We start from the raw sequence: 26,926 nt of genomic DNA, 5'->3' as shown, positions 1-26,926 counted from the left end.
GGGCACGAGGGTGGTACATCCAGCAAATTTTCTCTTTGGTTATGGAAAGTTCCAGGTCTAAAAATTGCAGTTTATCACTTTCAGGTAGCTCCTGTGTAAATTCTAAGCCTTCTCCGTTTTCACTAAAAACACCTAGAACCTCGTTAATTGTGCCGAAATAGGACTGTGTGTCCTGTTTTTTTAGTAGGATTAAAAAAATCATCGACGTATCTGAAAACTCTCATTACCCTATTCTTGTTAACTGCTAATTCACACTTCGATCAATCATTGAAAGGAAAATATTGTTCAGAACCGGGGCCACACACGAGCCAATACAAATCACTTTCTTCTGTATAAGCGATCCACTTTCAAACTGTACAATTGTGGCATTAAGATAAAATTCTAACAATGTCATGAAATTCCCTACCGACACACCAGCTGCGTTTTGAAAAGATGTACGCTCGCTTTCTTCAATGCATGCTTGAACGGCTGTGAACAATTTTTTATGGGGAATGGAGTAGAAAAGATCTTTAGCATCAACAAAAAAGAAATACCCAATTTGCCGATTACCGTCAAGAAATTCAATTATATCCAAAGAGTTCTTTGTTGCGAAAGGATCAGTGATTCCAAGCTGGTTAAGATGCTTCAGCAGGAACTGACCAACAAGGCGTTGCCAAGATCCCCTTTCGCTTACAATACAACGGAATGGTACACCTTCTTGGTGGGTCATAGCTGTAAACAACTTGCTAAGAGTTTATTTTGCGCTAACGTTTGTACATAGACCTATTTATAATGTTTATCCCTGCTTCATCAGCGCTGAAGCTGAAGTGGGCCGCGGTGAAAGAAGGTGCGGCGGCGATTTCTCCGTGAGAGCCCGTTTTTTGTTTGCTTTGAGAATGCTGGTTTGGTTCGAGAACGCTGGTTATAATATTTTGTAAGGCAGAAACTTGGGTTAGTTGGATATTGTTTGAACTCATATTTTCTAGCGCTTAGTGAACACAAGGGACAAGAACACGTCGTAGCGTACGTCCTGTGTATTTGTGTTCTTGTCCCTTGTGTTCACTAAGCGCTAGAAAATATGAGCTGGTTATAACACTTCACCGCATGACAGTCGCGTATAGAGGGGAAGGAGTACGTCAGACCGGAGGCTTGCGAGGAATCATTTGGTGATTTGCGAAAGGCATTAGGGTTTTGAGGACAGATAGTCCCAGTTTCTTTCTTGTTCCTTTTACACTGTCACATCGCGGGTGATGACATTAGCGATAGTTTATTTGTTGCCGAAGATGATAGACAGAAGGCTCGGAGCTATTTCGAAATCCTTCTTTATATGGGACATTTCGAAAACGACGCAACTGCTTTAGTAATGACCGTGTTATTATAAACGGAAATCATTTTGCGCTTTAATTTTTCACCGCTGCCACTAATCTTGACCTTATGAAAGCAGCTGCGGCTACAAAGCGAAAGCTGAAACTAAGCTGCGCACTGCAATCGAGTAGAGTTGCTGTATAAGTATCTAAATTTGCGCGTAGGTGCGCCGAATTGTCGCTGAAAGCATCCAAGCTATGGGGAAAAGCCGCACTTCGTGTTTGCGGGAGACGCTACATAGCTGTACCCGGATGGGGAAATCATCGAGCGGTTACCTTCGGCAATTCCACTCACTATATTTTACCGTGGACACTGCTGATTTATGTAATCATGCCGAGTAAAAGGCTAGGAAAGCTTGTCTCGCTCTTCGGCTTTGCCGCCTAACTTGGATGCTTTCGGCGGACAACTCAGCAGACCCGCGCATAACTGCAGGTACTTATTCAGTAACTCTACAAATGAGAAGCACAGCGTACTCGGTGCGGGCTGTGCGCAGTGAGGAGTACGGAGAATGGACTCGAATGACCTTGAAAACCTTGTCGAAGCGCAGCATGTGCCCGCCGCGTCAAAATTTTTCCACGCCGGAACCGGTGAATCGTTCGAAATGGCGAAATGGCTACTCAAGTTTACTACGGGATCGTTATATTCCGTCCATAATTAAATAGTTTTAGGCGCAAAAAAGGACAAGACACATAGGGTAGGTGACAGGACGAAGCGCCAACTTCCAACTGATTTTATTGCATGCATGAAACGTACTTAAATAGCTTGTCGTCACATGTGCAGAAGGGTCACCTAAAGCTCAAGTACGACTTGATAAGGCGCGCTCCAGGAATTTCTTTTCACAGTCGTACAATACTATCGATGTGTCACTTACGCACAGGTCACCTTTCTTTTTGATAAAAAACGCTTCTATCAACTCCCTAGCATTAGTATTCCAGCTTTTGCCCAGAATGCGCACATCAGTGAAGCAAGGCTCACAATTGCGGGACGGGCACTTACTAACGTGCTTAGTTAGATGTGTGCCTTCCTTTTTCTGCTCTACGTTTCTCTCATGTTCCCTCGTTCGCTCATTCAGGCACCTGCCAGTCTGGCCTTTGTAGGAGTGCCCGCAAGACAGGGGGATTCCGTAGACCACCCCTTCAGCACATTTTACGAACGGTCTCCTGTGCTTTGTTCCGCAGCCTCGTTCCTTGCTGTTCTCTTTATCAGTACGGGAGCAAAGGCCACCTAGCTTTCTCGGTGCCGAAAAGGCGAGCCGTACGGCATGGCGGCTGGCAACTTTTTTCGAATTATGGGCCACACGATGCACGTATGGCACCACCACTGGTCTTACCTCTTCTCGAGGGACCTCTGGCCTAGCTCTACCAGTACCATTCTTTGTCTTGTTTAGGAGACATTCAACCACCGCAGTCACGAGCGAACGGGGGAACCCGGCTGCAAAAAGCCTAGCCAATTGGTTATAAAAACTGTCCCGTAATTTGTGAGGGCATGATTTTTTGAGAGCGGATTCAAGGCAAAGCGAAGCAATCCCGCGTTTAACAAGTTTGGAATGGCAGGAGTCAAAAGGTAGCAGCTGCTTCTTTGCACGCGGAAAGTAAGACCAACAGACCCGATCACCACAGAACTCAATTTTCAAGTCTAAAAACTGTAATGAATCATGAGCAGGTAGTTCGTGTGTGAACTCCAGACCTTTTCCATGCTCTCTAAAGGCAGATAAAACACTGTCCACCGTTTTCTTAAGGTTGTAAAGGCCTTCTTTATTTAAAACAATCATAAAATCATCAACATACCTAAATACTTTAAAAACCTTGTCAATGGGTAAAACTTGCTGCAGAGCTTGGTCAGTATGAGATAAAAAGATGTGACATAGCACCGGTGCCACACAGGACCCAATGCATATGCCTGATTTCTGCAGAAAAAACTGCTGGTCAAAAGTGATAAAAGTAGATTCCGGGTAAAACTGTAATAGGGTTAAAAAGTCATCTATGGAAATACCGGCTGATTTCTGAAAAGAAATCGGGTCATTTTCCTCAATACATTCCATTCTGCGTGCTGCCTGCTTCGCACAAAGTCCTGCATGTGTAGCTGAGACCACTTTTCGATCCATCACCAAGTTGGCCTCAAGGATGACTGAGCAACAGTGGACGTGCAAGCTCAACTGTTTGCTGAGGGAAGTAAGAAAGGACAAGAAGATGAAAGGTGGAGAAGGATTGGTGATAATGGGTGATGTACATCTGCCAGAGAAGATGAAATCTATTTTGGAAAAAGGACCGAAGTACTCAGTGGAGCCAAAAGTGCCGTCTCAAAATCTGTTAGCCATCAACCGACGAATTGCAAGAAAAGCCACAGCAGAGGTGCGAGAAAAATGCCTGCTGGAAGGCGTTGAATCCCTTCTAAAGTCGGGTGATCCGGACACCACAAGAAACAAGGGAATTTCGACGGAAGCCATTGTGTCGTACTGCAGAAGAAATCAACTGCGTCTACTACAAGCTGATAAGGAGGGCGGATTTGTAGTTATCTCGGACGATGACTACTCAGCGAGAGCAACTCAAGCGGTTAGAACGAATTTCGTTCCAATATCTAAAAAATCTACAAAAGTGAAATCGGCCGCGATGGCCTTCTGTGATGGTCTGGGGTTGAGCACCCTTACTAACCAGATTAGAGATAGCAAAAAGAGCGCGCTCAAAGTTTCCTTTTCTGTCAAAACTCACAAGCAAAGCATGCCGTTTAGAACTATCGTAACCGAAAAAGGCACGTGGCAGAAAAATCTTAGCATGTATTTGACTAAGCACCTGTCCAAGCTGCATGTAAATGATCCTTTTTTGACAAAACGGTCAAATGATATTTGTGAATTTTTTGAAACCAACCCTGATGTTGGGAGTGCTTTTTCAGTGGATGTTGTAGATTTGTTCTATTCAGTCCCTCATGGCCCCTTGTTCTCCGCTGTTAGATAATGTATTGAGGAAAATGACCCGATTTCTTTTCAGAACTCAGCCGGTATTTCCATAGATGACTTTTTAACCCCATTACAGTTTTACCTGGAATCTACTTTTATCACTTTTGACCAGCAGTTTTTTCTGCAGAAATCAGGCATATGCATTGGGTCCTGTGTGGCACCGGTGCTATGTCACATCTTTCTATCTCATATTGACCAAGCTCTGCAGCAAGTTTTACCCATTGACAAGGTTTTTAAAGTATTTAGGTATGTTGATGATTTTATGATTGTTTTAACTAAAGGAGGTCTTTACAACCTTAAGAAAACGGTGGACAGTGTTTTATCTGCCTTTAGAGAGCATGGAAAAGGTCTGGAGATCACACACGAACTACCTGCTCATGATTCATTACAGTTTTTAGACTTGAAAATTGAGTTCTGTGGTGATCGGGTCTGTTGGTCTTACTTTCCGCGTGCAAAGAAGCAGCTGCTACCTTTTGACTCCTGCCATTCCAAACTTGTTAAACGCGGGATTGCTTCGCTTTGCCTTGAATCCGCTCTCAAAAAGTCATGCCCTCACAAATTACGGGACAGTTTTTATAACCAATTGGCTAGGCTTTTTGCAGCCGGGTTCCCCCGTTCGCTCGTGACTGCGGTGGTTGAATGTCTCCTAAACAAGACAAAGAATGGTACTGGTAGAGCTAGGCCAGAGGTCCCTCGAGAAGAGGTAAGACCAGTGGTGGTGTCATACGTGCATCCTGTGGCCCATAATTTGAAAAAAGTTGCCAGCCGCCATGCCGTACGGCTCGCCTTTTCGGCACCGAGAAAGCTAGGTGGCCTTTGCTCCCGTACTGATAAAGAGAACAGCAAGGAACGAGGCTGCGGAACAAAGCACAGGAGACCGTTCGTAAAATGCGCTGAAGGGGTGGTCTACGAAATCCCCCTGTCTTGCGGGCACTCCTACATAGGCCAGACTGGCAGGTGCCTGAATGAGAGAACGAGGGAACATGAGAGAAACGTAGAGCAGAAAAAGGAAGGCACACATCTAACTAAGCACATTAGTAAGTGCCCGTCCCGCAATTGTGAGCCTTGCTTCACTGATGTGCGCATTCTGGGCAAAAGCTGGAATACTAATGCTAGGGAGTTGATAGAAGCGTTTTTTATCAAAAAGAAAGGCGACCTGTGCGTAAGTGACACATCGATAGTATTGTACGACTGTGAAAAGAAATTCCTGGAGCGCGCCTTATCAAGTCGTACTTGAGCTTTAGGTGACCCTTCTGCAGATGTGACGACAAGCTATTTAAGTACGTTTCACGCATGCAATAAAATCAGTTGGAAGTTGGCGCTTCGTCCTGTCACCTACCCTATGTGTCTTGTCCTTTTTTGCGCCTAAAAACTATTTAATTATGAACCAAAATCAACTAGCCCAGCAGCAAGTGCTCTTGGAGCATATTCCGTCGTAGGACAATTTTACTTTCTAAACAGGCGACATCAAAGACATGCTCTTCTACAGAAGCTTCGAGGGGAATATCCATACATCCATTATTTCGTAAAAACCGTTTCGTTCTAGCGAGGTTTGATTGTTTTTTAAATAAAAAAATGAGGACCCCTTAGGCGGTGACATACCGTATGTGAAATCAAGCGCGACAGGTTTCTCTGCTCGATACGACGGCGCGACTGACTCAGCTGTCTCATTCAGAAGATAACTAGAAAGAAAATGCACTCAGGCGTAACGTAGGGCCTTTCACTTGTCCACAGTTATGATTATCATTTACTAACATCCAAAGCCTGCTTCCTAAGCGTGACGAAGTGCGTTCTTTCAGGAATGAGACTCTTAACGATATTGTGGCACTAACAGAAATATGGCTGCATCCCGATGTGAAGGACAACGAGATATTTGCCGACCTAAATAAGTATACTATGCATAGGCATGGGCGTCCTGCTCAAAGTGGTGGTGGTTTCCTTCTCGCCATCACAAAAGCACTGCCTTCATTTCATATGAATACTGTTTACGCTCTTGAAACAATGTGGGTTGCTTGTGCAACAAGATCGGTTAAAGTGCTGGTTGGAGTCTGTTACCATCCGAATGATTCGAATAATTGATTCATTGCTAACCGCCTTGATAGCATTACTTCCGCCGGCCATAAATGCCTGAAGGATATAATTTACCATCTTGGTTTCAATTTCCCTCAAATATATTCGGAAATTTTACATTCCCCTGTCGCGTCTCAGCAGAGCTCATCAATCTTATCTTACGCTTCGAAATTTTTCGAGCAATTAATTAGCCAACCAGCTGTTATAACATTGTTGATATTATCTTCTGCAGTGTGCCTGAAACTATCACTCAAGTCCTAGACCTCAACAGTTTTAGTGATCGTAAGCTTATACAATTACAACCGAATGTTAACATTTCAAGGCCTCGTGTCTTGAAAAATCCGTGATTAGAAGAGAGCCAGTTATGAGAATATGAATATTGAAATAAACGAAGTATTAATTTAAACGTTCTTGCCAGCATTTTACAACAGGTCAGCTGAAATGAACTGGGTGCGTTTTAAGAACATCATATCTAATTTGATTCGCAAATCTGTTTCCTTGGTTTCAATATGAAATGATGAATCTGATCCTTGGGTCTTTGAATCCCTCCGTCATCTGAGAAAAAAAAAGCGCTTGTATAGGAAGGTAAAGTTCGTGCGCATTCGGTCGTCTTGAAAAAAAAAACAATAAATTTTAGAATCATGCGGTCCCGCTCTTTGCATTCTCTAGAGACAAACGCCTTTCTCATGAAAAATCTAATTATAAATTTTTTGGCGCGTGGCATCTCCCGCCGTTTCTAATAACCATATTTCATTGTGCGATGATGACCAACTACCGCTTTGATAGCGAATGACCACATGTATTTAACAGTTGCTTTTATTATGCATCCAAAATAAAAAGCCATTCCAACGTACGCAGTGTTCCTGATGATGACTTTCATTACATGGCTCCTATTAACATCGCTCCTAAAGGTATCGCTTGTCTGACTGCCAAGCTTAAGGTCTCAACAATTGGAGAACATTAATTCCAAGGTATTAAGAAACACTGTGTTAATCTGCAGCCATATTCCGTGCGTCATCTTTCAGCAATCTTTATAGACTGGTTTGTACACTACCGACTGGAAATTCGCAAAGATCATCCCTGTGTTTTAAATCACACACAGAAATTCACCGCAAAACTACCGGTCCATTTTAGTCATGCGCATCTGGTGCAAGTTACTCGAGCACATGTTTGCTTCTCACATTCACGTCCCCTTGAACATAGTTTCCTGTTTTTTTTCTAACCAGTACGACTTCTGGAAAGGATTATCACTGGACGCGCTACCCACTGACTTTTCCTTTAATGGACGCTAATCTTCAACCATTGTATCTTTCGAGATTTTGGTAAAGTTTTTGACCCCTTGGCTCACCCCCGTTTGCTTTGTAAATTATGTGCACTTCACCTAGACTCTTTAACATTTTCATGGCTTCACTACTTCCTCTCCTTTCGCTACTAGTTCCCAGCAGTTAACAATTTCTCTTCCTCACTTTGAGACGTAACATCAGATGTGCCTCGGGGCAGTGGTCTTGGAACTTTGCGATTTTGAGAAAATTAGCATAAAGTATTTTCTCATTAATATATGTTCTTGCTTGCTGCTGTTTTTGATGAATGCATTATTTACCGTTTTGTTAATTCTACGAATGACTACATCGCTCTCCAAAGCCACCGTAACTTACTTTCGAAGAAGTGTAATCTTTGAGAATTGGCAGCTAGGTTAACTAAAAAGATTTAACTTAGAAGGACTTTTTTGTAGGCCAGTTGGTAGGACATCGTGAAGAGCGAAGCCGCAAAACATTGCGGGAAAACAAATTTAACTATTCCAGCCACCAGCATGTCAAGTCTAACTTCGCTTAAACTCACAGCTAACGCAGTAGTGCCTCGGGCATCGTCCTACCAATATTTTGACATTGATCTCACGCATAATCTTTCATGAGCCACGTATATTAATGACCTTTGTGCCAAAAGCTTCTAGTTTTCTAAGACTCTTGAACCAGAAGTCGCGAAACTCCGCCAATAATGAGAGTAAATTTCACTAACACTTGTTCGCGCCCTGGTGGAATTTGCGTCACCAACATGGTCTCCAATCAAATACTATACCAAAACAGCATACTAAATGCATACAGAATAGAGCCGCTTGCTTCATTACTCGTAACTACAGTCGCCATTCTACCATAACGCAGATAGACCATGATATCGCTCTCGGGCCATTTCGTCGTAACCATTTCACTTCAATTTTGTGCCTCCTTCTTCTTAAACATCATTAATGCACCAGCCCATCTCCCTTACTTGTCGATGCGCCTTCCGGCGTTTCACGCTGATTATGTAACCAATACTGCACCAAACACGTCTGTGTAACAACTGTTTCCTTTAAATTGATTGGCGCTTCAACGATTCATCGTGCTTTAAAATGGCCCTCCCGAAAATATCGCATCCATCTCAAACATTAAGCATTTCGTGACCAGCTTCGCAAGCATTATCTTAAGTGACATCGTACTACGTTATATTCTTCGTATTTCTCTCTTTTCTTTCATTATCTTGTTTCCTTTACTATTGCGTTATGCACTGCTTTTGGTGCGCTTTATAATCGGTCATATTTGTGCAATAACAAGTGCTTCTTCTTTCGTTCTGTATTATGTCATTTTTCGTAGCATTCTTCTTACTCCTTCTGTTCATATATTATGTACTTTACAATGTTATGTTTTGCCTCTGAATTTTGTCCTTTCTTTTTATTTTTTTTTCCTTCAACGTCGCGCTGTACTTTTGTATCTGTTGCTTCTATAGTTATATCGTTTCTGTCCCTCTAACTCAATGCTCTCGGGCCCTGTAATGTATTTTGAATAACTAATTCAATAAATATAAGCGAGCGTGGGCCGATATGATACGCAAACGCTGCGTCTCTCGCAGCTTTCTGTAGCTCGCCGACAGAGACTCCGTTCAACCGACAGGTTACAATATACCCGTGGTACGTACACAATGAAAGATATTACAGCGTGATGGCTGACGACGCAATGGTACGACGCTTGAGCTTCTTTGCTACTTATTGTACACATCTCTCGGAATGTGGCCCCTGTTACACCTTGCTTTCCGCAGCCTGCCGTCACTTGTGTTCACGTTCCTTATGACAGCATAGGACAGTTCATGGCGTAGCACTAGGGAACTACAACGACAATGTACCGGCGCCAATGAGACGCGAATATGAGACGGCGAGGTAGGCCTCAGTCTTTTTTTTTCTCTCTCGTACAGCATCGGACGCCAAGCAAGGCCTCTGTTATTCCTATGACAGCTGCTGCTACAAAAATCAGCTACATGTGAAAGGCGCACATGAAATAATCTAGCTACAAAAAGGGCAGTGAAGTCGAGATGTCTTGCGGCACATATGCACAGAAAGCAAGGTAAAGATGAAGAGAGAAAAATTTGTGCATCCCTTTTCGTTTGGCAAAAACAATGGTCAGTCAAACGCGCCTAAAGCGTTGACAGCGGCACATGCTTGGCATTGACGGCAGAGATATATGTCGTCAGAAAACTGAACATTTTCCAATAGAGGAGTGCGATGTGCCGTGTGAGAGAAATATTCGCAATATTTTTCTGGAGCAACAAGTATCAATTGAAAGCATAGGCAATAATTTACAGTCAATAAAGACAAATGAACAACGGGCCATGGAAAAAAAAATCTTCATTTTCTAACGCACAGCGAAGAGCTTTTCTTCCTTCTCCTTAATCTTACGCTCAATATCCATTGCTAGGATATGTAGATGCAATATCCAGTGTCTTCGTTCTCCTCTGACTGGGCTGAAATATATATTTGCTCCTGTACAATGTCATGCTGTCATGCAAACAGTCACTCCTCGCTCAATTTTATCGGCAACGCACGACGGCTGATCAAAAGGCGTCATTGAGTGCGTGTTTTAATAAACGAACTGACAACAACCGTCTGGTTTTCAATGTTATGATGTTCAAAGGGCCTTTTCTTGCAACAGACCAGCGGAGAAGAAATGAAAGCTTGCGTAGTATACCAGGAAAAAAAAACAACAATATATCAGTTGTTGTTCCTGGGAAACGCTGGACATTAAAATGTTAATATGGACATGATGTTCTGCCCCTTTAAAAGAAAGATTTTTACGGATCGTAATCATGGGCTATTCTGTTCAATATTTCTATAACAGTACCGTACAATATTCTAACATTAAAAATCTTTGTCCCAGAATGCTGGACATGTTAGGATATTTTAATTTTTGTCCACCAAAGGATGTGGGCAGGGTGAATGCGTTTTGTTTCCGGTATTCGTCGAGTGCACCAAACTTACGTTCTGCTCTACATATAAAAAAAAATGAAAAGATCAACCCTTGCGACAAAATTCTGTCAACATTGAATGCCGGTTTTGCCAATAAATAAAACACCTCCCGCAAAGTGACATCCAACGAAAGCTGCAATGTTAGTATCTCTACCCAGCTGTTTTTGTCGCTGTAGGTGCTCGTTAGCACCGCGATGCCGACCACGGCATGCTGCAATTTCTTGTCTCTTCACACTGCCACACGCACCTCCTAAAATCTACTTGCGATGCTCCCTAATCTACATCTTGACCTTCAGTTTTTAGGACCCAAATGACAATGTATTTCGAATTAATGAGTCACTGCTTATTTCACCACGTTTCAATACTCTGTGTTCTCCTTGGATGAAAAAGCTTAATTTCCGAAATATACGTCTCAACGACATTCAGATCAACCCATCTATGTTTGCCATTCCTTTGCCTCATTTTCAAGCCAATCGCTGATCAGGCGAACTAAAGAGTAGCCAAGACCTGGACATGCGCCGCAAGCATGTGCAAGGGTATACTGTCGGCGAACTGTGCTGTTGCTCTTCCAACGTGATGCCCACCGCTCCCTCCAGCCAATCACTCGTGACGCTAATGGCGCATTGTGTCTCGCAGGGCGGCCATCTTGGACTCGATCAGCCGCCAGCGGGCCCGTTTCGACACCATGTACGCGGAGGTCCGCGATCGGTCTGCCCAAGTGGACGGCGTGACGCGGAAGCAGGAGGAGCGCTACACGCCGCGCCACTACTTCGGTGCATCTGAGCGCGACAGCCGGCCGCGAGACTACGCACCCGACGGCGGATTTCTCTGCCCATCGGAGATCCTGTACGAGCGGCCGCGCAGAGCCCGCAACCACCTGGGTGTCTGGAAGGTCATCGTCAACATTGGCGACTACCGCCAGACCATGCGCCTCGAGAAGTGTCTGTAAGTCCTCGAGAAGTGTCTGTAAGTCTATTCCTACACTGACTGCTAATTTCATAGATTACTTGCGAAGCACTTGAATGATTGAAATTTTCATTCGGAAAGCAGCCTGCGGTCACCGAGAAATGACGGGAGTTGAGGGAACCTAATGGAAAAAGCGGCAAAAATGAGACCAAAAGGGAGAAAAAGAAATCCTCCCGTAGGAGAATCTCCATAATTGACTGCACTGGAGAAATTTTTTCGAGTAAAGAAGAAATTTTTACTTTTTCTTTCGCTCTAATGAGTTACATAGCCGTTGAACTGGTTACAAAATAATTCATCAGAAGTACTAAAATTTTTTCGAGGGTTTTCAGTGACCAATTAAAATGCCGTTGGTGATGTAAGTATTGAATTAATATATACAGCGTTGTTTTAGGAATTTTTCAGTCTGTCAACACGATGCACCGTACTAAGCGCAACGATATCACATATGCTGCATATGAGGTAAGTATTTTTGTTAAGAATAACATAGCAGAACGTCGAAAGGGAGACCATGATTTTGAATATGCCCATAGGTCAGCAACGTGTTTCGGGTCCTGTTTTATTAGCGTCAGTGCGCTTAGAGGGCTCAACCGCAGTCGTAGTAATGATTATAACGATGAAGCTTGGAAAAATAAAATAAATAGCAATTGTCACTCACAATCCAAAAAAGACGTGGAATGCGGCATGAGATGCCTGTAGTTCTCATTAAAGGGACATTCAGAGCTCTATTGATTGTTTACCACGTTCTTGTGGCATAAATTACTTTAACTGAAAACAGAGTTCTCATCAGCTAGAAAAGTTTAAAAGAAATCGAAATTCGGGTGTCGCCACTTCCGGCCGTCTTCTACAGCAAGCTGTGGTGCGTCGAGACACACCTTTTCTCGCTCAGATCCCTGAGGCTACGCGACAGTGCCATTAATTTAGCAACGGCAACCACATTGTCCTTTTCGGTGTGGACGGAACGAATTTAAATGGAGTGGCGGAAAAATTCTCAAAAATATATTTAAAAAAACGCACCTTTTGCGTGCGGAAAAAACGTCAACCTAGCAGGAAAGAGCCACTAAATTGATTTTTACTGAGGAGAAAAATTAGATGCGGATGTCCTCAGTCTCTCTCTAAACAAACGAAAAAGAATCGCTGAAAGTTTCAGTGACAGTGGATGTACCAGGCCATTGAGCTACGCTTCCTTCAAACGAAGGGGCTTGGGCACAGACTACGCTGATAGGTATGCCTGTGAGTTGGCTTGGGAGCCGAAGCCATTTTTTCCCTTCATTCTACACGTATAGTTAGCGGCGCTGCCTGTTATCGGCGTGACGTTGAGCTTTTCTGATCATTTGCCGGTATTTCAAGCAGACATCTCAGCGTTTCTGTCCCGACCTGGAGCTGAAGCTAACCTAGTTTCGCCTGGCGAGTAACAGTGGCTGTCGTGCTTGTTTCTGGCCACAGGCGACCGAACCGGCCATGCTCGTACGTGCTGGAGAAGTACTCGAGCTCGTGCAGCCAAGTGTACAGTTACCAGCGGCTGCTCACTTTCGAGAAGGGAAAGGGTTTGCACATCGACATCTTCCGTGTGCCTTCCGGCTGCTCGTGCCACGTCAAGGGCTTCAGCCCTTTCCAGCGCCACGATGAGCCAATCACACCGGTTCGTCAGCAGCAGCCGTACGAGTACGACCGTACGACCTACACCAGTGCCACCAGTCTAGCAGCCGCCAAGGAGCCCAGCAGCGGAGGTAGACAGGTGAACAACACGCTCTGGATCATCTTGGGCAACGGAAAAGAGCTGGACCCGGAGACAAAGGTGGCTATCGCTAAAACACTTGGCGGTTTCAGGTATAGTTGAGTAATCGTAGGTTCCTGGCTGTGCACTGATCACGCATGATGAAGGAGTAGGAGAGAGGGATAAACGAGTGTTTTAGAGACCAGTGGCACTAAATCCTCAACGTCATAAAGAATTAAGAAACACAGTCGTGTGAACCGGGAATCAAAGACACAGCTTAGATGTTGAGATAGACGCAGCAACCAGATGGTATTTATTGCCATGAACTGATCTTTCAGTAGCGAAAAAGTTTGTGTATGAAACAAAAAAATCCTACCAGACTGGAAACAGATTGAAAGTACTATAAGGTTCACATGGGACGAATGCTCACACGGCACTGCACAAAGATCTTGCCTGAGAGACAAATCGGCGATCGATATGGACTTTAGACGGAAACAAAGGAGTGCACTTTCATCTTCATTTTGCTGCCACTGGCTTCATTCGTTTCAGCTGCTCTTTTATGACGTGTTCTAAGCTTCTTTCTTCCGTTGTATATTCATCATCTGTCTAGAGAATTATAAATAGCTTTTTCAGAACACAATCAAGCCACGTGACATTGAGTCATTCGAAAGCTTTCAATTTTTTTCTTTTTCTTCATATCTGCGCCTGCTGTTGGTCCGTACCATATGAGTGTCTCTTTTCGTATAACGCTGCCAGCAATAGGTTCGGGTACAGCGGTGTACTTCGTTGCGTTCTGTGCAGCAGGGCAAATTTGTGTAGCGTTTTCAGGAAACTGCCTTCACTTTTCCACGTGTGAAACCGTACTGGCGTTCTTCGCCGAGGGTTCCTGTTTGTCCTTTTGAAGCGTACCATGTTGGCAATAGAACAATATGAAGCCTTTTTAATGAAAAGAAGAAATAACTGTACACTTGTTTCTAGAGCCACTGCGATGTAAACTCACATTTGATGTGTTTCCTTCCATAAATTGATGAACGTCAGTGCGAAAACTATTTTGTACCAGAAAGAGGAGCGACAAACTTATGAACGTGTTTTATGTTTATCACTGGCGCCTTTGAAACTGTTGCTCGACGTTGCAGCGGTGGTATGTACTTCGTTTTTATGATTCCATTTGATCGCATTTTCATGCCGTTAAGCTACTTCATAAGGTTGTACCAACCCACTCAAGCCTGTACACCACGGGAGAGAGATGAATTAAGCTGCCCATATTCCATCCACCTGTTAAAATAGGGGCAGTGGTGTGCAAGTGACAAATTCTAGACATTAAATTTACCACTCCACGTAAGCGCACGTTCAAACAATGATAGGAACAAGCATGAAATTTTGTGACATTTTAATAAATATATACGCTCGTTCAGTTCATTACAGCGACACATGCACGGAAGACGCACCCTTTATGAAATAAATTGCGTCCAATATATCAAATATCGACATAAAGACCTCGTTGCACCGGAATGGAGCCCACGATTTAGTTTCTTTGTAATCGTCCTAGATCCTATTGTCACGTTGTGACGGCAGTCGAAGCAGCGATGGAGACGGACAAAACGGTCTTCTAAAAGAAAACTGTTCATTGGGCTGAGTTGCACCCGAAATGGACTGAATCACTCGGCGGCGGCGGCGAAGCGACAAGCGTGCTCGGCGGTCGTCGAACAGAATCCCCGCCGCTGTCGGCCGTGCTCAATTTAAAGCTGATAGCGAACTTTCGAGATAAAGCGTGCAAAGTTACTAGAACATTCCGGAACAACGTAGAATCAGCTCTGCCTGGCTGCGATCAATTGAGATAAATCTACTCGCGTCTTGCGTTGCAAAAAAAGCGATAAAGAGGTGTGGCGGCCGATTTGAAAAAAGAACAAATACTGCAAATATTCGCGGCACTATCATAAAAAATGAAATATTGCCTCTTAGTCTTCAAACTCTCTTCACGACCTATTAAATAAGGACGCTCGCATTTTGAACGCAGTTACTAGATTATTCAACACCAACGTCTTCTAAAGAAACGACTATAGCAGCATCGCAGTTGCATTGTTAAAACCCTTAAGCGCTCCTCCGATCAAAATAAAAAAAGAAACCAGAAGTACTAAACCACTGACCTGCTATTTATTTTTCTGTTCCTTTAGAGGTTCATTATAGAGAGTTTATGAAGTTTACCGTTCCAAAGTAACTTAGGCTATGAGCCACTCAGTAGTGAAGGGCTCCGGAAAATTTCAACCACCTGGGGATCTTTAACGTGCGCACTGACACCGCACAGTACACGGGCCTCTAGCATTTCGGCTCCATCGAAATGCGACCGCCGCGCCCGGGATCGAATCCGCGTCTGTCGGGTCAGCTGCCGAGCACCATAACCACAGAGCCACCGCGGCGGCTAGGTTGGTCAGAGAGGACGGTGGTTAAGTGCAAAGGCATTATCCGGCGACTACGTCGGCTGCGTCAGGAACGTACGTAAGAGCAGAAATGCAATGCTCTCGAATAGCGAGAGGTCGATAAACGCTCCTAATGGACAACCTCCCGAATCCTAATGGACAACCTGAGACGGAGCACTAATATTTAATATGCCTTGCTAACATTCCTTTCACCAGTGTTATGCATTCTCTTTTTGCTACTAGATGGGATATGACGTTTCCACAGCGCATACATTTGGCAGAGTAAGCGCGGGCACAAGAAATCTCATATTAGATGATTTTAGAATAGGGGGACCCTATCGATTAGTGGGGTGGTGGTTTAGCGGGGCGCCAGGGCACATGCGCCGAACAATAATGTCCCTCGGGTTATTGCCCTGTGCATGCGCGCAGGCGCACCGCTATAACTTATCCCTCCAACCGATATGTTCCCCCTATTGTAAAACTCTCTATTATGCATGGAGACCCGTGTTATCAAAATATCTCGAAGAGCCGAGAGCACAAATTTATTTTTCAACAGACTAGAGCATGCGAATGTTGTTTCATCCGTGTCCCCGAGTTTCATTCACGAGTCCAGGGGGCTCTTCGATATCATGGAACAAATCAAGTATCAGCGCGATGTTCTTTTGAAGACTGCAGGATAGCGTTACTCTTGCCTCCATTACCTGATAAGTGCACGTGTGTCCGTTATTAGATGAAATAGAAAACGGCTCTGACTTCCTTGCCATATGCAAGAGGACCTCCATTTTTGTACCATAAATTCTTAATTAATTTATTTTTTTTGTGCTAGGCATTCGTGTGCTAGCTGGTGCCATTTCAAATCAAAGTTATTTTTGACACACCATAATTTTCATCGCACACTGAACAGATATTACTTCCAAGGAGTGCAAAGCTTGAATGCGCAAGGAATGTATGATTAGAACCAGCAGAGGAAGGCCGCGCCGCTGAAGAAAAGACAGATATTAGGTGCGTTGCCAATCCAAATGACTGCGTGACTTCTCTTTTACATAAGTGTAAATTAGAATTCCGCGGCAGTTCAACTTCTGTGCTAAGCGCGGGGCTTCGGCGACCGGAGCTCGTTTGCAGGTGATACGCTATCCAACTAACGATGGACGATGAACGTCTGAAAAAAAATCGCTTTCCATACGTGATTGGCTTCATGATGAAAATTTCCTTTGTGGAATGTGACATATGCTGCTTTCGAAACGTCGACTGTCCCGCTTTCTTCAACAAACTCGTGACATCTTACCGAAGAATCGATCAAGATAACAATAAAATCAGCAGCGCGGTTTGCTAGGCTTGCTGCCGCTTCATTTTTCATGGGTTTATTATGGTTTTGTCTTTCGCCCAGCATCTGAAAATGAACCCCAAGAATTGTCAAAAATAGGCACAAAAAGATGTTTGGACGAGCTACCCTCCTAGGTCGCTCTAGTGTGCCTCAGGTGATTTCTTACGTCACGCCATTATCCTTTGCTTCAGAACCAAGCCGCCAGAAATTGGGAAGCGTAATGTGCGGGCTGCGTACACTGTAACGGCTGAATGTAGCAATCAACCTGAGTTGAGCTGAATTCGCTGGGTGAATCACCTCAACAGAGCGCTCAAGGAAACACCGATTACCTCCTTGCATTAATTCCTTTTGAAAACTGCAGGTTTTGGCCTGTTCCATGAGAAATGGTTAAGGTTTACAGATATCGTTCAAAAAGCGCTACAGTGCCGACGGTGCGCGCACACCACCATAGTCGTAACAACCGGTCACACAAGCTGTGTTCCCCGCGTCGCAGGAGCGACTCGTGCAGCAGCTGAGGCAGTACCCGCAGCTAGCCGAGCAACTGCCGCAGGGGGAGGCGGTTCGTGAGCTGGTGAACGAGGCGGACGGCTACCAGAGACCGTACGCGCGGCCCGAGCAGACGCGGCCTCCCAGTTACGGCGTCCACTACTCCGGCCACAAGACCAGAGAGGAGAGGCCGCACCTGGTCAACTCCGGCGCAGTGCCTCCCCGGTGGGCGCAGCAGGGTCCCGCCGTAGCGGCCGAACCGCTCAAGTACGTGCAGCCGAACCGCATCCGCAGGCCACCGCCTCCACCCCCCAGTGACTACGAGACGGAAGAGGCCCTGCCACCGGGTGCTAGGCCCCGCTACTACCAGAAGCCCTTCAAGGCGCCCGAGGAAGACGCGCTTTTCACAAGGTGAGACTTCCGCCGCGGACAATACGAGAACCGCGCGCGCAGTGGCAAGCGTAGCGGTCGCCTATCTCTCGGAAACGTGGCTTTTGGGGTCATGTGATCCAAGTATAGGCTTTTGAGGCTACCGCTCTGCAGGGGACCACAACATAGCTTTCACTGTCAATTGTTTGTGCCCAGGGAAGAAAACTCCCGGAGTTTTACAACGATAACTGTCTGTATTTACCGTGCTATCGCGTCACACTTGACTAATAGCATAGCTCAAGGGACGATCGAGCGTCCTCTTTGCCAAATACACACAGAGCGCGCACGTCTTCGTAGGGGACATAAGCAGTTATAATAAGAAGAAAGACGCTGTAGAAGTCTCATAGTGGGTAGATGACTGGACTGTGTCATGAAGGAAGGGGTTGAAGACGGTTGAAAGGAGCAGGTATTAGATATTGAAGAAAAAAAGGAGAGGGGAGTACGCTGTACTCGCACAGGGCTTGCGGGTTATAAGTAGCAATAGGAAAAGGGTAGCAGTTGTACCGCGGGTGAACACATAGAGCACATAGGAAAGCCAGGGATTATAGAAGGGATGAAAGGGGGAGTAGCTTTACAAACACTGTCAACGTTCATGCTAGTTCTCGCTGAATTTCTCGGTTTACGCAACGAGCGTAAACGTTCTCAATTTCGCCTTCTGTTCTTTGACAGCCTGCCCTCACTTTGCTCATTTCGTCGAACTCATGGTCGGAATGATTTAACACAGGGGTTACGTCCAGCAACGGAGCTTGAACAGCTGTTCGGGTAAGACAACGCGAGCGATACGGCTTAGTTTTGTACGCAGGACGCACGCTCATGGTAAAGATAAAATGTCCAGGCGCCCAGCAAGACTCGCGTCCGTTCTCGCATTGTGGATGTTAGTTTGCCCGGTGACCGACACAGCATCAGACCCGCCGTCGTTACCTATTTGTTGTGTCACGCATGCATCCCGCACTGATCTGGTTGGCCCGCAGATGGCATATGCTTAACCGGAGGTAACCACTAAGTTCTCCCGATCGCCGCAGTGCTCAATATTGGGAAAGCAATACGGTTGTTATGGAGTGTCGACTTTCGGCTTCCTGCTTTGCATTATTGAGAAGAGGATCAAACTCAGATCACATTCCCTGGGGCGCTGCTGTATGGACAGCATCGCGTTTGCAAAATTCACGCCTGCAATGCATCAAGCATGCGCTTACTTCTCGCGTGCTGCTATACTTCTCATCGTTCACATTGAATTGATAAATAGGCGAAAAATCGAAAATATCTACATTGCTAAGCTGAATAAAGCGTCAAAAACAAACCTCGCGTTTAAATCAAGAAAAGGACAAAAAATTGAATAGCAGGGAGTGAGATGTCGTTCAGGGGAGAAAAAGGGGTCCTGTAAATGCACAGGTTCACTTGTGGAAGCGAGAAAACCAGGACCTTTTCTGCCCGGCGCCATAGAAATACTTTGGTGTTGCCTGCGATCACGCCAGTAATCCGAATTATCCGGATTTCGGAATCAACGATGTTTTACGGGACACGGGCACAATTTCTCAACACTTTGAAATATTGACAGTCTCCTGTGTTTGAGCAACTGCTCCCTTCAACTTTAGTATCCTTTGGCCCTCTTTCAGGACAAGTCACGCGAAAACAGTGGTATATCAGCATTTTCCCGCATAAACGCGCTCTCTTTGCGTCATGTATTTTGTGTGTGAATAAATTTGTTTGTTGATGTTATCAGTATTGGTGCAGTTAAAGTACTTACCAAGGGTATCTAAGGCGCTAATTTAGTGAAACTGCGTAAAACTGCGCCATTGAAGGTTTTTGTGCGATTGTGAATGAAATTTTTTCAGGGCTGGCATTACTTGCGCTATACCTACTTTCTGCCCCCTCTTCCACATGTACTTATTGTTTACAGATATTGTTCGCGTACGCAATAGGCTCTGTGCATAGGTACAATGACGCCACCTTCCGGCCGAGTCGAGCACATTGCGGACGCCCCCACTCATTGAGTACACTGCGACAACGTGGCGAAGTGAGCAGCGTCTGCTGCTTCGCAGCCTTAGGGAAACAAAAAATGGAAAAGATTACTTCAAAAAATATTTCGTTGCGCCATGGGCCAACATACTAATTTAATCACTACTAATATAAGTTAATCACAACTACATACGTAGAGCCGCAGGTCTAATCAGCTTCACTGTAGCCGGGTTCGTCTCCTGTCCTTAAAGGTAACGGAGTGGATTCCAAGAGAAGGCAAGCGTAGCAGGGGGCGGCAGAAGGTCAGGTGGGCGGATGAGATTAGGAAGTTTGTAGGCATAGGGTGGGCGCAGCTGACAAAGGACAGGGTTAACTGGAGAGACATGGGAGAGGCCTTTGCCCTGCAGTGGGTTTAGTCAAGCTGATGATGATGATGATGTTCTCGAATCTGCTTGCATTGCAATTGTATTCACTGTATAGCGATTATTTTTTGCGCAGTAGCTTCATTCGCCATTTATGCAGTACATCTGGTTCTAAATTACGCCTCACAGCATGTAAGTCGAGCAGCAGCTACGGACCCAAGGCAACGACTTCCAGACTGGCACAATTAGTCTGAGAGCGCCTAAGGGCTGCTCATCTCTTTAGGTGATCACCTCGCTCTGGTAGCTGGCACTTAATTGGCTATAAGTCTCTAGTGACTTTTACAGACGTGCGCACTTTGGTGAGTGCCTGTTTTTCGTTGCTTACCTCATCTGCATACAACCTCCAGCTCTTCGAGAGTGCGCAAGGGCTATTTTAAAATTCGTCGGCGCGGTAATACTCCTTTTCGAAAGCATTTATCAATTCTCTGTTGCAGCCGTATGCCCGTGCATGGGCATATGCCAAAGCGTAATTGCTTCCTTAATTGTTAATTCCTTCTAAATTAGAGCCGTCGCTGTAACATGGTTGGGAGAGCAGCGCAAGCACCATGCGAAAAACGTAGATCGCTTATTACCGTTTTTCTTTACTTCAAATTTTACTGTTAAATGTTTTTGTGGACTAGAATAACGAAAAATCCCTAATCTTTGATTCAAATAATGTAGCCTTTTCTCGTTCCTGCTCTAATGGGTCACTCGTTCGCAGTATTTTCTTTTTCGGCTGAAGAGATAACCAGTCTGCCAGGCGTCTTTGTGAGCGTTACCAGTATCATGAGAGCAAAGCAGCTCAATCTGCCCGACAGAACGGTGCCATTTTTTTTCTGACTCGGTATTTGTGTTGGTTCAAGTACTCTGATGGCCATGCCAATGATTTCAGGTAAACGAGGAACAAAAGTACTGTTTAGAAGAAATTCTATTTGGGCTAGATGGTTCATTTCAATCCAGAAAGGAAAACAGTAGCGCCGAAAAAACACACACACTGTCCTACGTCGTTCTTCTACTGTGTGTGTGTTTTTTCAGTGCTACTGTTTTTCTTTCTGGATAGAAGTACCGTTTTGGGCGCCAAAGTTTTATAAGCCGGAAACAATAACTTCATAGAAGTGACGACTGGAAAACGCGTCGATTTAAAATTATACAATGATTTTGCAGACGAGCAGTGACAGGTTTTGTGCCCCATCAGCATAAGAAAAATATATAAATATATAACAACCGTTTTCTTTTGAAAGATATTTTGAAACCTCCACGCACCGTAACTGAGATGTGCTTCGGGAACTAGGAGAAGAGCAACCACGTGCCGCTAAGTCTGCTAAATTCCATGCACGTTTCAAATACGTGTTTATTTTACACGCCTGCAAGAAACAATATTCACGTACCTATTCACGCCGCACTGAATTGTCCTATCCGATTTCGGCTTCCTGCAGTCACTGAAACATTATTTCGCAGAGTGATGGACTCTTGATGGTGTTCTTGTAAAAGTCGTGGCGCTATAGTCGGATACAGATAAAGAACAAAGCGGCGAAAGCCCTTTAAAGGAGGCCCTCCAGACAACGGCGTCGAGCAGTTGTCGTGACGTCGTTGGTAATGTATATAAACAGTTGTCACTCTAGCGGGTGCAATGCGATTAGCACGGCGTCATGGCAGTCAGTCGACGTCATTAGTTAGAGGGCCTCCTTTGACGGACATTGTAGTACACTCCACTAGACACGCTAAAGCAGAATTGGGTTGGTTTTCCAGACACAACTCGAATTTTCAATGCCAAGGCTGATGCGAACCACGCGTAGCTACGCACCGAGAGCGTCCACTTCACGCAGGTTTCCGCAGCAGATGGAGCAAAGTGTTCTCTCCGTTACAGCAGCGCACGGAGCCTATTCTGCTAGCTTCTATGTTCACGCTTCCTTTGACCCTAGAAGCGAAACCAGTATGCGAAATTAATAAATAGAAACCAGTTGATGCTTTATATCTTAGGTACAACAGAAACTTGTGCCCTTGGTTGCTGGTTTATTGAGGTTGGTGAACCGTGACCTGAGTCATTTAATTCACTGTGTCATACTATGGCAGTAATAATTTCTTAGTGAAAAAAATCTTATGGTCCGGCCTTTCTAGAGTTTTTTTGCATATTTTCGCGTCTTGTTACTCATTGTTTTAAATTGCATCATTGTTTTTTTTTCCCACAGGTAATTCAAATGTGTCTTCGCTTTGCGAAATGTTGCCATTCAGACATTGGATCGGTGTTCAAAAACACAAGTGTCGCAAGCGTATGACGTGGACTTAATATGTGCGTTTTCTATTAACAGCACGTTTCCAGTTCATAATCTTCATCTGAACTCTGAGTCTTCGGACTAATTTGATCCTCATTTCAAGAAATCTGTTCCGTCCGCTGCACACCACGCACTCATCAATTAAAGCTCCTAATCTTTTCACATGACTTTTTCCCAGCACCTCTGCACACCTAAACCAAACTACGTTTTCACTAACCGTACGACGATGTAGCAGAGGATCGTCAAACAAAAACTAATCGTTTCTTCTATATCCTCCACAAAGTTTACGAAAAACACATATCTTTTCTAACAACAATATTTCGTCACCAGTTTCCAAGCACTCTGCGGAGCAGTAAACCAGAAGTTGCAGTAAACAACTCGCATTATGGCAGCTGCTCTTTATGGCAATGGGCAGCTTCCCAAGTCTATGGACATTCAAAGTAAACCTAGCTTCGCTATCTAACTTTTTCCAAAATGTGTACTAGGTACTAGGTAGGTGTTGAGACCGACCTCAGAGAAAGTGTCTTTATCTCAATGGCGAAGGGACTGTAATTAAAATGTGGATGCACGATTGCCATATACCATCGTCACAAGGACAGTAAAAGATCAATAGCGTACCTCTCAAGTTTAAAGAAAAAAAAAGCGTCAACGTGCCCGTAAGTGTTGTACAAATATCGCTTACATTTTTATAGTTCAGTTGGCCCCTTTTCTCTAGAGCATTTACTGAGTCCCTAATATCTTGTATAGCAGGGCTAAAACGGTTCCTAGGGAGCTTTTAATCCTCAATAACTCGACGTTCCCTCTTTCCTTTTGCATCGCCTGCTCCCGTTCGTTCCTCACTGACCTGACTGACTGTTCGCTCTTCTCTCTTCTCTCCTGGCACCGTTCTGCTCTTCCCCTAACTCCGACCTCAACCCGAAGAAGCAGCGGTGGCACGACGTTCGTGGTGCTCAGGCAGATAGAGCCGCTGTCACGCAGGTACCATGAACCAGCGCGAGAGCGACATCCGCATGTCGGCCAGGCGTCGCACGGCTCGGCAGACGTCCGCATTAGCCATGCGCCAGCGACGGCCTCGCGAGGCGACGTCTTGCTGGTGGAGCCCGTGCGCCAGCGGCCGTACGGGAAGCGTTTTCAAGTGGTCACCACCACCGAGCCGTCCACGACCAGAGACGTTGCCAAGAAGATCAACTTCTCATATCATCCCATCATCGACTACATCACCAGATAGCTAGCTTGAGTAAGCGCAAAAGGCGAAGAACGATCCCTGTTTTTGTGTCCCTTGCTTGGCCGTGCTCTTGCAGAAAATGTCGGTTTACGCAGTAATTAGTCAAGGTTGCCGCCCTGTTGAGTGCAAGGCCAGACCTTATCTGCTCCTCTGTTTTACGCTTTAAACCCGCAGTAGAGGCCCGCCAAGCCGTGTACACAAATGAGATAGGATTCAGTAGCAGGTGCTTTTTGCTGCGGCTTGTGGGTCGGGAAATTGTAATCAATAATTACCCAGTGTTTGACAGAATAAACTGACGGAATAATTAAAGAAAGGGGATTACAATTTTTAGGAGAGAAGGGCAGTTATCATGAAATCGTAACATAAGGTTGAAATATGCAGTTATCAAAGAGCAGGTGTATACTCTGGAAAGCCAGAGCTACCTATTGTATAGCAGACGCTTTTGTACCATAACGAGTGCAAGGTGTATAGCCAGGTTCTGATTCAAGAAGGCCTTAAATTTACTGTTATTTCTTCAAGGGAAGGAGGCAGAAGCTCATCAGTGAGTGAGGAATTGAGTACCTCGTGGCATTGAACTGGATGTTACAACTATCTTCGCTTGTGATCTTTCGCTGGTTGCTCCTTGAAATGAGAGTTATCTATGCATAAGAAAGATGCTTGACAATTGCATCTATGCAGATATATTTCCTTCGCATTTTTTTTGCAAACAGTTCGCAGTAAATATGCACGGCTTTCATTGTACCAAATTCACACACAATGCCTTTTATATTCCCAAGTGCACGATTAGTATATTATACCTTTGTTTGCATTGATTTAAGGAATCCTGCCTTGTTTGTGCCGCGACATACTTTTCTGCGCCGAGTGTAAGACACCTTAATTAATCTTCATTCCTCCTCCTGAGGATCAAAGGCTTTTCTCGTTGCTACGTTTCTCAGAGCTATTTCAGTGTCCTTGCCGTGAAGCAGCTTTCTAGAGAAATATGCGCACATTCTTTGGTCTCCGTTTATACCCCAAGTCGTTGTTTCGGCTTTGTACATATTTATAGTGCGGTAGCTGTGGTAGCATTATTGTACGAGCTTTTTAGTAGTTGTCTAGCGGAGGTAAACTGTAACGCTACGCATACAGCTTGACAGAATGAAATACGACCATTAAAGTTTTCTTCTTCCGCGTACACTACTTCCCCTCTGTTAAACTGTAGCTGAAGGATCGCTCAGAAAACTCTAATGGTGAAGTTGAGTGAGCTCAAGATATTTGTCATTTTGACAAAATTGAGCGAGCGCAGCGATGCCCCGTGTTTCTTGAGGGGGCAATTTTATGGTATTGACGAGACTGCTGTGTATAGGCACAAAACCAAAGCTTACTAACCACTGTGTGTTTGCAATCCCTATAGAGGGCATCAAAGAGAGAGTATTAGACCGCTGAGAGGCAAAAAAAGTAGTAATAAACAAAGAAAATTCGTACATGTATTCAGGAAGAAAGCATGTACAGGGTTTGTCTTATCGGGTAATGTCGCCTTTTTATTTACTTTCTTAAGGTAACCATTTAGACGACTATGCCACGCTTTTCAGTGCGATGTCACAAAGGGGTTGCCTTCACTCCCATGCATTTCCTCTACTGTGTTATGTGAATAGTCCAGCTGTGTGTCTTGTTGTACAATAGTTCCTTGTTTGCTACTACCACCATTGTGCTTGCGTCACAAGCTCACGTTTGCACCTTATTTATTGTTGTACCATAGGCGCTCTCTATTTCTTTCGTATGATTGTGCCGTTAATAGCGAGGTTATACCAGGCATTGTTGCATTTCATTTTAAATCACTTCATATACCTTCAACTTTGACTATGTGTATGCTGTTACTAATAAAGAAGTACGCAGCGTATTCAAATGCAAAGAATAATCCTTCTCCATATGTACAGTGCAAGGGATATTTCATTTCTCATGCACATCTCAAGGTTGGTCCACGTAAGCTGCAATAAAGTTTTGATAACAAGTGGGGCACATTGTTAGAATAAAACTGAAGCTGTATCGCTTGCGGTTGCGTTACTCACTTGGGAGCGTTATTATTCTTTGTCTACATAATTTTTGGCATCTAATGAGAAATAATATTTGTTTCATCTTACCAACCATTGTAGATATCTCAAAGCTACCAGATAGTTGTATATTGTCGCAGAAAAAAAAAAGGTCATCGTCATCATTCTCCGACAGCAACTTTATGCAGAGTACACGGTAACAAAAATGAAAGGTCAGAAGCACGAGAGAAAATAAAAATATCTCGGCCATACGTGCCAGTTTTATTGTTTCCAATCACGAGCCAGGGGATGCATATTCACTGGCAGCTATTGCGGTATAATGGTATAGTGTGCGAGCGTTCAGAATAAAGCCATACGAACCTAAATTTCGCTGTCAAGTGTTTACTTTTGACGGAATATAGCTCTGTAATTTAAGTTTGAGGCTTATTTCCTGCGTTGAGCAAAGAATGTATTTCTGGGTGCCGAAGGTGACGTGACCTCTAGGTATACTGCTTGAGTTTTATACTGGCGAGAAAAAATCAGTCTATTTTATATCCTGGGCCATCATTGTTCACGTGAAAGAAATCATATTGCATTTCATTGATCACATTGCACTTTGTGATAGGTAACAATGAACGGGATTTGAAAGAGACGCATGCAATCAATATAATAGTAACAAGCAAGGCAGCAATGTGGGTTAGTTGGCTGTACATTTGATGGGAATAACGCGCTACACAAGAAAAAAACGACAACTGAAACGACGGACACAGGAAAAGCGCGCACTAACAACAAAGGTTTATTCTGGTACGAGGGCACATAAATACTTTTCATGGGCATGCTCAAAACAATCAAATCATTGCCACCGGCTGTGCAAAAACGCACCTTCGATTCTTGATTAGTTCTAATTCGTCACATGATAACAACACCGAGGGTGTGCCTACGCAGTCGTTTTCACCAGCCTCCCATAACTCGAAGGCTTTTTTTTTAATGTCCCTTTCTTTCTTGTCTCTTGCATGAGTTAAAATTCTAGTCCGTTCAAAGCAAGACGAACACTTGTGATTTGCGCAGTTCGACAATAGTAACGTCGAAGCT

General features: G+C 44.5%; 1 protein-coding gene across 3 annotated transcripts in view; it reads left to right on the top strand.

The window, feature by feature from the left end:
* The window catches only part of LOC144114620 (uncharacterized), a 90,848-nt gene extending 64,456 nt beyond the window's left edge, over window positions 1-26,392 (top strand). Inside the window, exons 5-8 of one of the 3 annotated variants that reach the window (XM_077648478.1) lie at window positions 11,274-11,582; window positions 13,047-13,398; window positions 17,552-17,955; window positions 23,531-26,392. In XM_077648478.1, the coding sequence (XP_077504604.1) occupies window positions 11,274-11,582; window positions 13,047-13,398; window positions 17,552-17,955; window positions 23,531-23,831 (1,366 nt within the window). In that variant the 3' untranslated portion in view covers window positions 23,832-26,392. Of the gene's footprint in view, window positions 1-11,273; window positions 11,583-13,046; window positions 13,399-17,551; window positions 17,956-23,524 lie in introns of all 3 variants that reach the window. The other 2 variants (XM_077648480.1, XM_077648479.1) reach the window with 2 other exon arrangements.
* The last annotated feature ends 534 nt before the right edge of the window (window positions 26,393-26,926 follow it).

This window comes from Amblyomma americanum, chromosome 1 (assembly GCF_052857255.1).
Source record: "Amblyomma americanum isolate KBUSLIRL-KWMA chromosome 1, ASM5285725v1, whole genome shotgun sequence".
Classification (NCBI taxonomy): domain Eukaryota; kingdom Metazoa; phylum Arthropoda; class Arachnida; order Ixodida; family Ixodidae; genus Amblyomma; species Amblyomma americanum.
Note: the sequence above shows the minus strand (reverse complement) of the source record. Positions and strands in the feature narration are given on the sequence as shown.